The 16,871-nt window shown below is 43.0% G+C and overlaps 2 protein-coding genes across 2 annotated transcripts in view; one reads left to right on the top strand and one right to left on the bottom strand.

The window, feature by feature from the left end:
• The window catches only part of POLE2 (DNA polymerase epsilon 2, accessory subunit), a 30,145-nt gene extending 16,838 nt beyond the window's left edge, over nt 1–13,307 (bottom strand). Inside the window, exons 1-6 of the mRNA XM_012806554.1 lie at nt 13,240–13,307; nt 9,806–9,906; nt 8,328–8,403; nt 6,510–6,587; nt 6,291–6,384; nt 2,140–2,214 (exon numbers count right to left, since the gene is read on the bottom strand). Of these exons, the coding sequence (XP_012662008.1) occupies nt 2,140–2,214; nt 6,291–6,384; nt 6,510–6,587; nt 8,328–8,403; nt 9,806–9,906; nt 13,240–13,307 (492 nt within the window). The remainder of the gene's footprint in view (nt 1–2,139; nt 2,215–6,290; nt 6,385–6,509; nt 6,588–8,327; nt 8,404–9,805; nt 9,907–13,239) is intronic.
• A 3,457-nt stretch (nt 13,308–16,764) lies between these two features.
• Nucleotides 16,765–16,871, top strand: part of KLHDC1 (kelch domain containing 1) — a 43,343-nt gene continuing 43,236 nt past the window's right edge. The window contains 1 exon segment of the mRNA XM_003792163.3: nt 16,765–16,860. Within this exon segment, the coding sequence (XP_003792211.1) occupies nt 16,765–16,860 (96 nt within the window).

The following is a 16,871-nucleotide window of genomic DNA, read 5'->3' as shown; positions in this document are numbered from 1 at the left end:
CCGCCACAACGCCTGGCTATTTTTTTTTGGTAGTAGCCATCATTGTTGTTTGGCGGGCCCTGGCTAGATTCGAACCTGCCACCTTAGAGGTATGTTGCTGGCGCCTTAGCCACTTGAGCCACAGGCACGGAGCCCCAAGTTGAGCTTCTTTTATTTTTACATATTTTTTATTACAAATAATACGTTCACTACAGAAAAAAGTTAAAAAAAACATACACAATCTCACTATTCTATAACAATCACTGTTAACATTTAATATTAGAGCTACTCTTAAAAATCATGAACCAAGCAGGGCTCATGCCTGTAACCTTAACACTCTTAAAAGCCAAGAAGAGAAGATCCCATGAGCTCAGGATTTCAAGACAAACCTGAGACTCTGTCTCCCTAAAAACAGAAAAATTAGCTGGGCGGTGTGGTGGGCGCCTGTAGTCCCAGGTACTCTGGAGGCTGAGGCAGGAGGATCAATTGAATCCAGGAGTTTGGGGTTGCTGTGAGCTATGATGATGCCACAGCACTTTAGCCTGGGCAACAGAGGGAGACTCTGTCTCAGAAAAACAAAAAACAAAACAACAAAAAAACATGAACCCAAAGCAACACAGGGAGAGTACAAAGATACAGCGAAGTATTTCTGAGCACACCATTTTTGTAGTCTATAAAGAGAGATTACCATACAAGTCCTATAAAGGTGGTTTAGTAGGGAACATATCATCACAGATTCAGAATTAAACAGTGAAAAGACTGAAAAGAAGTATAAATTACTTAGCTAAGCCTTAAAACTACTTTGGCAAAGAGGAAAGGAAAAAAACCCTGCTAGGTTATGGGCCTCGGGTTGGCACAGGAAACCTAATACTTAAAACATATAGATAGTCTCTGTTAGAGAAATATAAGTAACATCTATTTCCAAAACCCAATACAATTTATGTTGGTAAAAGTTAAAAGCAGAAACTGTCAAAACACTTACTATAAATGTTTTCGTAGTGCCACCATCAAACATTAATTTGAATGTGATCTAATGTCCCTGTTTTGGTTTCTGTTAGACTGCTCAGCATAATAATTTCTGATCTCTCATGGTAGAGATTTCAATGAACATTAGAAGAGCCTGGGCCTCTTCTATTTGAAACCTCACGGAAGTGAGTTAGTTCTGGATCAGAGTACTATGCCCCAGCAGGGGTCTGCCTGCTAGAGAGCAGGAACCAAGAGCCACAGATGGGCTGACAGCAGCAGCCAGGTGTGTTGCTGGACAAAAAGGACAGTGTGGTCTGTCACCTGCTTTCCAAAGTAAGAGTCCAAGAGCGGAAGGAGCACATGCTTTGCTTGTGATCCCCAGAACACTTACTTCTTCTCACCGCTGCCCCTTGGGCCCCAACAACTCTGTGACCAGCCTGTGTTCTCTCATTTATGCTACACATGTTGTTTGCTTAGTATCGTTAAGTGACATTTTCACATTAACCAATAACACACATTCTAGTGGAACATCTGTGTGGTGGTCACTGGAGGGAAGGGTTAGGCAAGGACCAATGTATTGAAAGTGTGAGTGGAGAAGGGTAATGTTGAAAAGTTGGTCAGAAAGTCAGGGTAGTATCCAGCAAATGCTCTATAACAACTAGGAAAATGTCTTGGAGGTCAGAGAATATCTGGGGCCTTCCCAGAGAAGTAAGTAGCAGCTTCCGTGAGAGCTCTCCAGGCCCCAGGACCCTGGGTATGCACCAGACCAGCACTGAGCCAGGTCAGCAGTCACTGGTAGTTTAGTTCCATTTAAAATTCAGTGAATTAGGGCTCAGCACTATAGTACAGTGCTTACAGCGCCAGCCACATACACCAAGGCTAATGGGTTCGAAACGGGCCCAGGCCAGCTAAACAACAGTGACAACTACAACAAAAAATAGCCGGGTATTGTGCCAGGCCCCTACAGTCCCAGCTACTTGGAAGGATGAGGCAAGAGAATCGCTTACACCCAAGAGTTTGAGGTTGCTGTGAGCTGTGATGCCACAGCACTCTACCAGGGGTGACATAGTGAGACTCTGTCTCAAAAAGAATAAAAAAGATAAATAAACAAAATAAAATTTAATGAATTACAATTAAGCAATAAATATAGAACTTGGATAGTTATGTCCCTATTAACTAGGATGAAATTCTCACCTGGAATTTGCTGCCAGTTTCATCAGGGTGAGCACCTATCACTGGAGGAGTAAATAACTCATGCCTGTGAGTCCTCTAAAAACACAAAAAAGATTCACATGAATGACCAAAACACACACTTAAAACCAAGAGTCACTGAAACTGAGCCCTGAGGAAACCCTGTCCTTAAACTAATATTGCTATTACTCAGTCCCAACAAATTTGAAAGCCCACATAATGTAGCAACAGACAAACATTTAGGAATGTAATTTGAAAAGTTAAAAAAATTAAAAACTGTTTTTTTCTCAGAAAGGTCTATTGTGTGCCTGGCAGCAGCACACCTGGGCTGAGGTGTCACCCACAGAGCACTGTGGCTACAGAATGAGAAGGGCCACCATACAACAAACTGGGGGGGGAGGGGACTGGGCTCCAGCCCAAAGGGGACACCGAACAAGATCTTAGATGATAAATAAGACATGGTAAGTGAGAAAAAAAGGAGGCTGAGACAAGACACTGCAGGCAGAGACCGTACGTGTAACAGAGTATCAGGAAAGTTATGCGAAGTTTAGTGCCACTGGGTCATAGAGTGCACCAGGCGGCATGTCAGGCAGGCAGGAGGTTAGTAAGAGAATCTCTCAGAGATTCTAGGGGATTCTAGGGGTTTCTAAGGGAACTGTCCGTGGTTCAGGCAACACTCACGCGCCTTCCCCCATCTAATGATAGGGAACCAAGGCCCAGAAAATGAAAGTACTCCAACCTCTTGGCCAGTGACTGGTTAAGGATGAGCAAATGCATCAACCCAGGCCAATAAGAGGCACATTTTAGACTTTTTCTAGAACTATTGGAAAAGAAGAATTGTCTTTCCAAGAGTTGCTAAGGCTAATTATGGCCATCTTTGTCACTCCATAGGGTGTTTGAAAGTAAAATCACTGTTAAAAAAGAGCTGGGGGGTGGCACCTTTGGCTCAGTGAGTACGGTGCCAGACCCATATACCAAGGGTGGCGGGTTCAGACCTGGCCCCCGCCAAACTGCAACAAAAAAAATAGTCAGCATTGTGGTGGGCACCTGTAGTCCCAGCTACTAGGGAGGCTGAAGCAAGAGAATCGCCTAAGCCCAGGAGCTGGAGGTTACTGTGAGCTGTGACACCACAGCACTCTACAGAGGACAATAAAGTGAGACTATCTCTAAAATAAATAAAATAAAAAGAGCTGGGACAAGGAAAGAGGCAGATGCCCCATGACATTGTGTGCACACCAGGACCCAGCCAGGCTTGAAACCAGCAGGCAATAATCAAAGCCAAGCTGACATATTCCTTTCTCGGTTTGAATCAGTTCAAGTTTCTGTAACCTCCCAGTGAACTGCCTTGACAGACTTTGGGATGCCAAGCCAAGAAGTTAATCTTATAGACAACGGAAGATAAAAATTTTGAAATAGTAATTATGATAAAATTAGATTTGTTTTCAAGAAGATAATGGCAATGAAAATATGAATGGGACCAAGTGTGGTAGATTGTGCCTATAATCCCGTACTTTGAAGGCTGAGGCAGGAGGATCACTTGAGGCCATGAGTTTCAGACCAGCCTAAGTAACATAGTGAGACCTTGTCTCTACACAAGATAAAATAAAAAATTAGCCCGGTGCAGTGACATGCACCTTAGTCCCAGATACTTGGAAGGCTGAGGCAGGAGGATCGCTGAAGCCCAGGAGTTCAAGGCTGCCATAAGCTAAGATCACACAAGGTAAGACCTTGTCTCAAATAAAAACGAAAAGGAAAATATGAATGAATCTTTTATTTCACAGATGAAAAATGCAGCTCAGAAAGGCTAAATGGCATACCCATAATAATACAAGTCAAAGCATATTAAAAAAAGGTCTGGAGTCTGATTGCAGGAGTAGCACCCCGAGTGAAAGGCAAGGCCAAGTATAACCCACACCTAGGTAGGTTTCACACAAGAGGAAACTGCCCCTAAGTAAAGATCAAGAAGGGCTCCAGAGGCTCATCGCCTATAGCTCAGGGGCTAGGGTGCCAGCCACATACACCAGAGCTGGAGGGTTCAAAACCAGCCCAGGCCTGTCAAACAATAATGACAACCACCACCAAAAAACAGCCGGGCATTGTGGTGGGCACCTGTAGTCCCAGCTACTCAGGAGGCTGAGGCAAAAGAATCGCCTAAGCCCAAGCGCTGGAGGTTGCTGTGAGCTGTGAGGCTACAGCACTCTACCGAAGGCGACTCTGTCCTAAAAAATAAAAAAAGAAGGGCTCCAGAAAGGAGAAACCTGAGAAGGGCCTTCCAAAATTAGGAAGGTGTGGACAGCCGGGGGGCGGTGGCGGGGGGACAACAGTATAAGCCAAGTTATGGAAGAAGTGGGAGAAACATGAATGATAATTCCTTATTTCAGTTTTGGCTCCAGCACAAAGTGTGACTAGAACAAAAGTTGAGATTAGGTCAAATATTTGTGATAGAAGATTTCAAATATTAAGGATGATCTGTATTTAATTCAATAGGCACCAAACTCTCTTGAAAGACTTCTGGGCATAACCCACCAGGTAGGCGGAGATAGATTTCAGGAGATTAACCAGGAACATGACCTTGGCAATGGAAGCAGCAGTGGATGGGCGTCCCCGGTGCCACCTCCTTGGCCTGCGTCCAGTGCTTCTCACTGCAGACTGTCCTCTCCTCAAAGTCTTCTTATGCTTCTGCCACATAGCACCATCCTCACTGGCCCCCGAATTCTACCTGTTTCCTTTTCTCACATTCACCTCCTTCTCTTGGGGTCTCATCCTTGCAGTTCCACTTCTTACTATGTGCAGATGCCCAGTGAATCTCTCTCACTACCCACCCATATGTCTTTCCTTGGCTTCAGATGTACATTGCACCTGATACCCTCCTAGCAATCTTAACTTGAATGTTTAAAATAGACAGAACCTGCCATCATCTTCCACAAACATTGTTTTCCCCCCACTTGTTAATGTATAATCCTTATTGTCCCATTCTGTTCTTTCAGACTCTAAGCCTGACTCACCTTTGCTTCTACCCCGGCTCCCTTCTCCTGCACATCCAGTCAGTCTCCCTGTCTATCCCACCTGCCACTTCCTTCACACAGGCGATCATTTATGCCAAGACTAGACTCACAGGAGTCATCTGTGAGACTCATCTGTGAGTCTTCTCTCATACACTCTCACAGACAGACTGAGTTATGGTCCATTAAGTACTTCATTTCCAAAAAACACAGTGGGCGGCATCCTTTCTCAGCTTATTGGTGTTGCTGAAAAGGCTTCTTTTGTTTCCATCCATGCAGATTTTACATTTCTTGACTTTTGTGTATCTCAAACTTTCATAATGACCCATGACCCAGGACAGCGTTTCAACCCCCAAAGGTGGCACTCCCAAGATTCAGCTTCCAACTTGCCGTCACAAACTTGTCTCGTGCTGCTCGACTGCTCACCCTTTCCTACACAGAGTCCACGTTTTCCTTTTGCTGTGCCTTTGTTCACACGTTACCATCACTTTTTCCCCGTGTCCACACGATCAAAGCAGGCTAGGCCCATATCCAATGCCACCATTTCCTTGAAGACTTCCCTAATTTTTCCATCAAATGCATTGTTTGTATCTCTTTTATAACATGTATAAAATTCTACTTTCTATCTATTGTGCAAATGCCTTTAACTTCATAAGCTGTGAACTGCTGGAAGGTAGCAGAGTATAGCAGCTAATGGCTGGGCTCCAGCAGCACACAGACTGGATTCAACCCTGTCTCTACTTAACCAGAGGTGACCTTTGGGCAAGTTACTAAATTTCCCTAGGCCTCAGTTTCCTCATCTGTAAAACATGGATAATAGTAGCATTTATACATATATTAGTGCTGTGAGCATTAAATGAGGTAAATAATGTATGTGAAGTGCTGAGCACAGTGCCTGCCGTATCAAAAGCATATATTAAACATTAGCTACTGCTTTTATTATCATCACTATTGCTAAGGGGAAAATTTTTTTCATTTTTTTCATCTCTATCCCCTATACAGTCTCAGTCACAAAGCTCCCCAAAACAGCCCACTGAATGATCAACGTTAGACTACAAAATTCCATTCTTTAAGTATCCCGGAGATTTCCCTACACTGAAACAGTCTCTTTTCCCCCCAGTTTCCCTGGTGTTCCACCCCCCGCAAGCTTACCTGGTGTAAAATGATGTATCGTTCACGAAACAGCTCTGCTTTGTCTCTTGCTGTTCCAAATACATTCGGTGCAGGGTGGTTGGTCATTAACAGACTAGAAAAAGGAATGTCTATTTTTGACTATCATAATTAACACAGAAGCAGGCCAAAAGTGAAACACAAGACCATATACTTTCTGAAAGAAATATACATTTGAAATTCAATAGATGGTATACTTACGGAAGGAATTTTTTTCTTTCTGAATTGTACACAAAGCGTGGAATATCAAATGCTCCTATGATATTGAAAGCATGTTCTCTGAAAAACATCCCACAAAAACCCAGACTTGATTTACTAAAACGTAAGTCTCCAGGTGAACATAACAACTTCCATTATAATCCTTTGTCATACATAATGTACTTTTCACATTTTCTCAGGTCATGCACACAATTTCTTACAATGTCAAAATTACTTGGTGGGTAAAATTTTTAACTTGTGCATTTTCCTTTAAAGGGACAAGAAAGTACTGCCAATATTCTCAAGAAAAAAAGTCAAGTTAACGTCTACTTAAGAATGTCATATGTTGAAAAGCATTTATGTGTACAATGGTCACATGTTAAATGTCTCCCTATCTATACGGCTTTTGGGAGCTACAATACTACTAAAGGATATGATCCACTTCCAACAGGTTTTTAAATCCAAGATTTTCCTGCCAAATTGTCCCAGGAAAAGTTGTACAACAGAAAAGGAACTACCTACACAAATTCTAGCCATATCCTTGACACTTATGCAGAATATACAGTATTGGAGATGGAAAACCAACAGAATAATTTAATTTCAGACACTGTTAGTAACATACCCATGTTTTAAAAAGTAAAAACTTCACAGCACTATTGCATAAATATCCCAACCTAAACAAGCAAAAAAAAAAAAAAAAAAAAACTCCCCTAAATTTATATGTGTAGCTTCCAAATTGAAAATGATCAGAAAAGGTTCATGCTACCCTGGTGGTAACAACAAGTACAGAGTAGCAGAGAGTCGGGGACGGCAGACACATGATTTCCTAGTAGATTAATCTGGGTAGGTTATTCAACTTGTTATGCAATCTCTTCCTCTGTAAGAACAAGAGCCTCTCTCCTGTGCTCTGACATAATGATTTTCTGACAATGGAAGGTACAAGATCTGTTCCCATGCAGTCCCCGTGGGACCTCCACATTGGCTGGCTAAACATAAACTGTTGATGGAAATAACAGGTAAACTTTAGGGTAAACAATGGGAAAGTGCCTATTTTAGGAACATAATTCTTAAACTTCAGTACAAGCATTTTGAATTTCTACTGATAGCTTTAGAGACATACTCCATTATTTTAAATGATGAGTTCCCAAGCATTAAATAAAAAGTCCTCAATTTCTCCTTCTTTTTACTTTTTTTCAAGCAGTTATAATAAGTTCTGACAGAAAAGATTATAACTACTGACTAACACGAGAGTGATGACTCCTTTCAAAAATCTCCGTTGCCCCAAATAGGAAAGAACCATTAAGTTAAAACTATCTCTCTGCCTGTTTACCCTGGTGATTTCGTCAGTTAAACCCTATGAATTTAAGGAAAGTATCATGTCATAAAAGGAGGAAAGCAAAGAAAGATAACTCAGAAATAAAACCCTGAAAAGCTGTTGCCAATAAGACAAGGGAGGCATAAAACTGAGGTTCTCTCCTCATTTGCCATTCACCATGTGACCGACCAAGTGACATGCTGACCGACTCTGGGCTCAGCACTTACCTAAGAGTAAACATAAATTACATTTCTGAATATTCATTCACAGCATACTGAATGTAAAGTCAGATCAGCTGGGTAAGCAGAAGTCGGTAATGGTACAAACAACCCTGCATCTCAAACTCTGGGAAAAATTAGTAAAGACAGTCATCAAATAGAAAGAAACACAGGTATAATGACAGCTACCATTGTAGCAATGCTGATCATTAATTATTTCCCCAAGAAAATTATTAAAAATAAGGACTCGATACCATCTCCCACAGCAGAAAAAGTAAATTTACATACATAGTCTCATCAAACGACTGACTGCATTCCTGGACTGCTGCTTCTACCGCAGAGCGTTCAATCATGTTTGATGACACTGAAAAGAGAATTTCAGAGTCAAATTTTAAAAACAGGCATCAGAATCAGTTCCACAAATAGCTCTTTTCCTAAAAATAATCTATAAATAGTAATACTGGAATTCTCTCGTTATATAGTTTGGGGGGTGAAAGGAATGGGTCAGAACAGTAGCAAAAGCCTTATGTCAGTCCAATGCCTTCATTTCCTAAGTACTGTTTAGCAATATAAGCTTAGTGGTAAACACATTTCTGTTAGCTCAGTTTTAATAAGGTTACATTAATGTAACTTCATCACAGCTGCTATGTTTCAATAAGCACAATGGTAACAAAGTAACAATAACAGCTGCCACTCATTTTGCATTGTTCCTACACATTTTATAGACTGATGTTAATATGCCCGTAGTTAGTAGATTGGGAAAATGCAAGTTTGAGAGGTTGAATAACTTGCCCAGGAACACAGTTAGAAGTACACACTTCTAGCTGTGTTCCCAGCTTCTCCAATCTCAGAGTGGGCTCCCTTAACAACTCTAGTGTATTCTTAGGCAAAATGCGAGTACAGTGGGCCATCTTAAGGTATAATAAGGACAAGTATCATTTTCTAAATTTTCCAATCTGAAAGAATTTTTTAAAAGCAAAAGCATATTTTACATTCTGCATTTAAAAGTGAAAATGACCCAGTATCAATTTCTCCTGTATCACAGAACATGTTTCTTCCTAAATAGTTGAAAAGACTAGCATCTCTACAACAAGAGATTGAGTCTTTCAGGGTGCTAGAAAAATTGTACATTTTTTTCAAGCTGAAAGCATTGTTCCTTTACAGGCCCATGCTTGTGGTGTGAGGTTAAGTATTTGACAAAGAGATCTTTAAATATTTTGCTTTCAGTAAAATGCCTTCCAACTATGCTTAGTATATTAACTACCTGGATTGGTAGAATTGCGTTCTATTGACTAATAAAAGTTACTACCTATGCTTTTTACTAATTAAATAAATATGCTAAATAAGTAGCAATTACTAGCCATTCCAGGACAAATAAATCTCTGAGGAAAACAAGAAAGGAAAGTTAGCCCTGCTTATCTTACTCTACTCTCCTTTCTCCCCCCGCCCCCAGACATTTAGGACAACCCAGCAAGAGTAAGACACTGCCACAAAAGTGACCACAAAGAATCAGATCAAAATCAAAAGTCTCGCACAGAAAAGATGGTGACACTTCCACCACACAGGAGGGAACTGTAAAGGGGTACTTTGAGGGTCCAGCTGAACTAAAAGTATTACTCCTCGGGAAGAAATGCTACATACGTGTGTCTTATAACACTAGAACACCTTAATATTGAATCCTCAACTTCAATTTATATCTATAAATCTAACCAAGTATGCAGAACTATATTAACGATTTAAGACTCATCAGAAAATATTACACTTACAGGGTTGCTTTTCAACTGCATCGATAATCTTTACTAGTTTATCTTCAAGCTCCAGTTCATTGATAGATTGAAGAGCTTCTGTGAGGTACTTAATAGCTTCACTGATGAGAAATGGAAAGATGAGGAAGGTCATTGGTAATGAAAGGCTAAAGTCTTATGCCAAAAAGGGGCAAACACTCATTAATCTGGCTTTGAAATCAAGGTCTACACCTTCCTCCCTTCTAGAGATACTCACCTTCCCCGTACTTTCTGAACAAAACCATCCTTTTGTGCCTGGCTAACAAAATCACTCTTAAAAGTCCCTAATCACATCCTTCCTCTAAGAAGCCTTCCAGACCAGCACCACCTGCTACAATCTCCCCTTCCTTCTGAAATTGTTATAAATCACACTTACGTATACCTTAGATCTGATTTATCACATTACCCTTGTCTTATTTATTTCCTTACATCTAAAACAAGAATCTACCTGCCTCAATGTCAGATAACATATCCTGAAAATAACAGGCACTCATATATTTGTTAATCTAATAATGCATTTGTTCTTTGTTCAAAGTAAATTCCAGTCATTTCATCACTGTTTTCAATTATAAAATTAGAAAAAAAACTAGACTGTAAAAAACTATGACAACTGAATACAATGATAGAAACAACACTCATATTAAAGGCACACGAATTCCTACCAATAATGCTCAGAATGAACAGTCTACTTAAACAACTAGTCAATAACATGCCGCTCTGTATTTGCAGCATACAACTGTACGTTTTATATCAATGTTATTATCATAGTTATCACTTTAATTGTTCCACACGTTGTGTTGCTTATTGGTTGTTTTTTGTGATAGTGTCACATCTCTTCAACTTATTATTGAGAACTGAGTTATTGCAGGTAACTTGAGAGTTGGAATTGTGGCATCCTTTGGCAGAGGACTAAGTACACTTGACGGTGGTCTACAAAGTGTACTTACTTGACAGCTGAGTTCCTAAAATCACATACATTTTGGGTAAATATTGAGACAGCTCTTAAGATAGAGTGCTATGTAAAGCCATAGAAAATCTGGCCCCTGCCAAATCTCACCCGGCTCATGCAGTGTCCTCCCTGACTTTCCTGGTGCTCTCCAGCTTCAGGGTATTCATATGGCCATTTCCTCCCAACCTTCTCTCCACCTAGTCAAGTCTTGCTCATCCTTTAACATTCAGCCCAAACACTTCTTCAGTGAAGCTCTTCCTTGACTCCAAACCGGTATATACACTCTCCTAGCACTTCTTTCCTGGAATCCTTTTCCCAATTGAAATTAAATAATTGTTTCATATCCATGGTAGACATGCTTCCAAGATGCCCCCCCCAATAATCCATACCTCCTGGGTGTCACACTTTTGGGCAATTCTCTTCCTTTGAGTGGGCCAGACCTAGCAACATGCTTCTAAAATTGAATATAGCATCCTGAGCAAGAGAAAGATCCTGTCTCTACTAAAAACAGAGAAACTAGCTAAGCATTGGGGTGGGTGACTGTAGTCCCAGCTACTTGGGAGGCTGAGACAAGAATATCACTTAAGCCTAAGAGGTTGAGGTCGCTGTAAACTATGACCCTACAGCACTCTACAAGAGCAATAGAGTGAGACTGTCTCCAAAAAACAAATTTAAAAAAGGAATATAGCAAAAAGGGATAGAATAACTTACTGCATTGTAATTTTAAAAGTAAAATTTAAAAAGTAACAAAATATCCTTTCCTGGTTAGGTTATCAAAGACTGTAACTTCAGTTTTGTTAGCAGATTCTCTTTCCATGAAGCCAACTGCCATGGGGGGGGCGGGGGGGTCCACATGCCAAGGAACTGAAGGTACTCTCCAGTCAATAGCTTGCAAGGCCCACCAGGAACTGAATCCTGCTTAGCTGACATTGAAGATGACCTCATTTTACTGCAGCCTTGTGAAAAGGTCTAAAGCTGAGGACCCAACTAAGCCACACCTGATTCCTGACCCCTGTGAGGTAATAGATGTGTGCGGCTTTAGCCTCTAAGTTTTGGGATAATTTGTTATGGATAGAAAACAAATTATCTGCAATAGATAACAAATACACTATCTGCCGCCCCAAGGAGCTCCAGAGTATCTTACTCTCTCTTACACTCTCTTGTCTCAGCATAGCAGCTAACAGATTTAAGTATATTTCTGACTGAATTAATTAATGAACAAAAGCTTACTATTCAAATTTGAAGTGAAAGGAGAGAAAAGTTAATTGAGTAATTGCTCGTATTTTCAAAAGGTTAAGGACCTCCTAGACAAAATTCATTTTTCCCCAAGGTATGTGAACTCTTGCCCTTACTCACCATTTACCCAAAAGCAAAATTAAAGGTCCCATAAAACTTGGAACTGAGCACTGAAGCACACACCTGAAATTCCAGCTACTGGGGAAGCTGCGGTGGAAAGACTGCTTAGCCCAGGAGCTGGAGACCAGCCTGGGCAACAACATAGTGAGGTCTCGTCTCAAAAAAAAAAAAAGGTCCCATAAAACCGACAGTTACGAAAACTACAAAAACAATCCAAAAAAATTCTACACCCATGAGAACAATCAAAATCTGGTACAGAAAGTTATATTCAGTCCAGTGTGTATTTAAATAAGTATCAAATATTGTATTCTAGAAAACAAAGTAGATTTAATGAGAGAAATCTTGGAAAGATTCATTCTATAGATCTTAGAAAGCACAGCGCCTGTGACTCAAAGGAGTAGGGTGCCGGCCCCATATACCCGAGGTGGCGGGTTCCAACCCAGACCCGGCCAAAAAAAAAAAAAAAAAAAAATCCAGAATGACACCTAAAAACATTCTTACACCTATCTACTTTTCTGCAACAGTAAGTCAGAGACCACAGATAACGCTTGTGCACTTTCCCAGGGGTCCCGCATTTGACGTCTCAGTGACTGCGGGAAGCAGCGTGGTTACGATTCCCACCAGGGCCCAGTGGTTCTCAACCTTCCTACTGCCGCGACCCTTTCATACAGTTCCTCATGTCGTGGTGACCCCCAACCATAAAGTAGCCATGAAGTAGCAATGAAAATAACTTTATGGCTGGGGGTCACCACGACATGAGGAACTGTATGAAAGGGTCGCGGCAGTAGGAAGGTTGAGAACCACTGCGACTGGGCAGAGGCGCGACTTCGGGAGCCCGAGAGGTACTCAGTTTGACAAGTGCAGAGGAGAACCGCCCGCCAGGAACAAACACTTCAACACCCCGCAAACGTCGGGGAACCTGAGAAAGCATCGCGGTCTCCAGACCGCACCGGATCGACCTTGCTTCTTAGAACTTTTTAAAGGGTCTCTATCAGGAGTTAAGGTCAATCCCCTCCTCGGCGCGGGGGGAGCCGCCGCGGTGAGTCCTGCTGCCCTGCGCGGCGGCCTCAGCCCTCCCCTGTCGCCCCACAAGCTGCCGGACTCGACTCACCCCCGCAGCAGCAAGCCCCGCAGCTTGAAGGCGGAGAGCGCCCGGCTCCGCACCCGCTCCGGCGCCATGTTCGCAATTTGGCGCCACCGCCGTGGCCCCGCCCCTTCCCAGGCGCGCCCCGCCCCGGTCCCGCCTGTGGCCCCGCCCAGCCCCCGGAGCGCGGCGCCGGGCTGGGCACCTGCTAGGTCCGCACAGACATCCTTGCAGTGTGCCTCAGGACCCACTGGGTTGAACGTGCATACCACCCCGCACTGCTTTGCTGCCAGGAGACTGAAAGGCGAGAGACACCTTCCCCTATATAGGGGGATAGCGCTTCCCCTGTCCCCAGTGCTCCGACGTGCGGCTCGGCGCTGTCACCGCTGCGCTTGACCTTCCGTGACTTCGCCGGCATATTGCACCCACACCTTTCTTTCGGGGCCGTAAGAGCTGTAGGGAGGCCCGGTGTACTCATGTGCCTTACTGCGCACAGGCTCTGGAAATACTGCCTCACTAGGTTTTCTCGCACATTTACTCGAAGCTGTTAGAAATCTCCATCACGCCCACCCACCTTGTTTTGTTTAAGCTGAGGGGTTCCAACGCCCCATCATCTGTACCATAAACGCTTTAAATATACGGATTGAGCTGTGGCTCACAACAGGCTAATGAACTTGTTGGGTTCCAGATAACTTTCTGCGTCCTCGACTCCTGGGGTGCTCTTCTAAGAAGAATAACCAGACACCCCAAGGTAAGGCAAGCGTGAACAAAGTTTATGGAGGAGGAGAAAGGTTTATAGATGAAGAGCGAGATATAAGTTTACAAATTTACAAGATATAGGTTTCTTGATACTATGGATATATCACTGAACAAGGCACAACATCTCTGCTCAGTGGAGCTTATAATACATAGGGGAATGTGACAACTATTAACTACAGGTACTAGCAGTGTTTTACGAAGTTTCGGATGCTAACAGGATATATAACAAATGGACCTAAACTAGACAGTAAAGTTCTCTACAGATAATGATGTTTAAACTGAGGACTGAAGAATAAATAGGAAGTTTCTAGGTTTAATGAGTCTAATATATATAGTGGATAAAAAAGAGAAAACTTGATGTTTAAAATACACTTCTATAGCAATATGGCAGACTAGATATCTTGAACAATCCTTCGTCTAAAAAATAATCTAAAATTTTGATCAAATATAAAAGCCAATGTTAAAAATGTATCAATGGGCCAGCAAAAAAGTAAAGAATACCCTGAGGAAAAAAAGAAAAGAAAAACAGGAACAAATATCTTCTTAAAAATGAGAAATCAGAAGGTAAGCAAATGACAGTATCTGGCTTTCTCCACGAAGTGGCTCGTCTACTCAAACACTGAAACTCACTTATTCTGCACCACCAGGAGAAGTGCAAGTAACAGGATGCAACGCATAGAGGCTACCCAGGGTGTGGAGTCTGACAGAAAACGCTTTGCATAGAGCTAAAATTCCAAAAAGCTTCACTGAGACACTACGGTATTTCTAACATTTTGGATTAGCAAAACCCTAATAGCTTAACAATGTACCCTATTAAGCAATCACTGTTGTACGTCGCTGGTGTTGATAGAACTTATATTGAGAGAAATTCAGCTATATCTAGCAAAATTACATATGCATTTCTCCTCTGACCAAGCAATTCCCCTTCTAGAACTCTACCCAAAGCATATACTTGTAAAAATACAAAATATCATATGCATAATGTTGCAGCATTATCTGTGACAGCAAAAAAACTGGAAATAACCAATACGTCCATCAATAAGGACCTGGTTGGAAAAACTATTACATTCACTCAGTGGAACTCTGTGAAGCTGTCAAAAGGCCTGAGGAAGATCCATACACACTGAATGATACATTGTTAAGCAAAAAGAGCAAGTTATACACAGTGCATATAATATGCCTCCTTTTGTGTAAGAAAAGGGAGAAATCTGCATGCCTTTGCTAAACAATGTCAAAAAGAAACAATAGAGAGTATCACTAAAGGACACACCAGACTTAAATGCCTCCTAATGATATGGAACATGAAGCCTTTTTTTTTTTTTTAGACACAGTATCACTCTGTCACACAGGCTAAAAGTGCCCTGGCATTGTGAGCAACCTCAAACTCCAGGGCTCGAGTGATCCTCCTGTTTCAGCCTCCCAAGTAGCTGGGACTACAGGTACCTGCCACAACCCCTGGCTGATTTTTTCTATTTTTAGTAGACGTGGTCTTACTCTTGCTCAGGCTGAGTTTGAACTCCTAAACTCAAGCAATTCTCCCTGCTTGGCCTCTCAAGAGTGTGTTAGGATTACAGGTGTGAGCCACTGTGCCTGGCCAACATGAAGCGTTCTTGAACAAAGCTGAACCAGAATCTAATGAAACCTCTAGCTACAGCTTCTAGTCTAAAATAAATATGGGAAAAGATGAGCAAGTGAATGAAAAAGCACACTGCTTAACCAGGCGTCGTGGCAAGCGCGTAGTCCCAGCTACTCGGGAGGCTGAGGCAAGAGAAACACCTAAGCCCAAGAGTTGGAGGTTGCTCTGAGCTGTGTGACGCTGCCACGGTACTCTACCGAGGGCAATAAAGTGAGACTGTCTAAAAAAAAGAAAAAAGAAAAAAAGCACACTGCCGAAGCAATCCAAGCCAGAATGAATGTGGGGTAGCTAAAGGTAAATAAGGAAACTAACCCATTTAACAAATCAATGGCATCAGAGAGATAGGAGAGAAATTATTCTTGATTAACGAAGACATTAAAAAGTCTGAAGGGCAGCACCTGTGGCCCAAAGGAGTGAGGCGCTGGCCCCATATACCAGAGACGGGTTCAAACCCGGCCCCGGCCAAAAACTGCAAAACAAAAAAGAAGTCGTAAAGCCAGGATCAGCATCTCAGACCTGTATTTCTAGCACTCTTGGAGGCCGAGGCGGGAGGATCCCTCAGTTCAGGAGTTAGAGACCAGCCTGAGCAACAGAGAGAGACCCCATCTCCACCAACAATAAGAAAAAAAACTACCCAGGCTTTGTGGAGGTACCTGTAGTCACTGCTATTTGGAGGCTGAGGCAGGAGGATCGCTTGAACTCAAAAGTCTGAGGTTGTGGTGAGAGCCTGATGCCAGGGTACTCCAGCCTGGGCAATAGGGTGTGATTCTGTCCCCAAAGGAAAAGAAAAGACAGAAAAAGAAAAATCTTAAGAGGCCTAACAACCAAAAGCAATGCTGGCCAACCCAACTGCAGAAAGTCATTTCATTTTGAAAGAACCCAGTACTGTGACCAGCTAGAGCACCGAGCGCGGCAGAGCTGCCAAAGCTGCCGGAGTGCGGACGAGCAGCCGGAGCGAGGCAGGCCTCCGGGCAGCCCCGGCGCAATCCCGCCGCCAGGAGCCGACACCGCCAGCCCCGCCGCGGGAGCGAGGAGCCGCGGGCTGCGCAGACGCGCTGCTCCCGCCTCCCACCAATCTGGACCCTCGGCGCGTTCCGTTCGTGCGTGGAGGGGCTGGGGCGGGAGGAGAGGCCGCTGGGCGGGCCGGCGCCGCGCGGATGGCGGACTCGCAGCTGTTCTGCGTGGCGGAGGAGCGCAGCGGCCACTGCGCCGTGGTGGACGGAAACTGCCTCTACGTGTGGGGGGGCTACGTGGTAAGGGGAAG

The sequence above is a fragment of the Otolemur garnettii genome, unplaced genomic scaffold (genome assembly GCF_000181295.1).
Source record: "Otolemur garnettii isolate 467f Iridium unplaced genomic scaffold, OtoGar3 scaffold00054, whole genome shotgun sequence".
Classification (NCBI taxonomy): Eukaryota; Metazoa; Chordata; class Mammalia; order Primates; family Galagidae; genus Otolemur; species Otolemur garnettii.
This window is presented reverse-complemented; position numbering and strand designations above follow the sequence as displayed.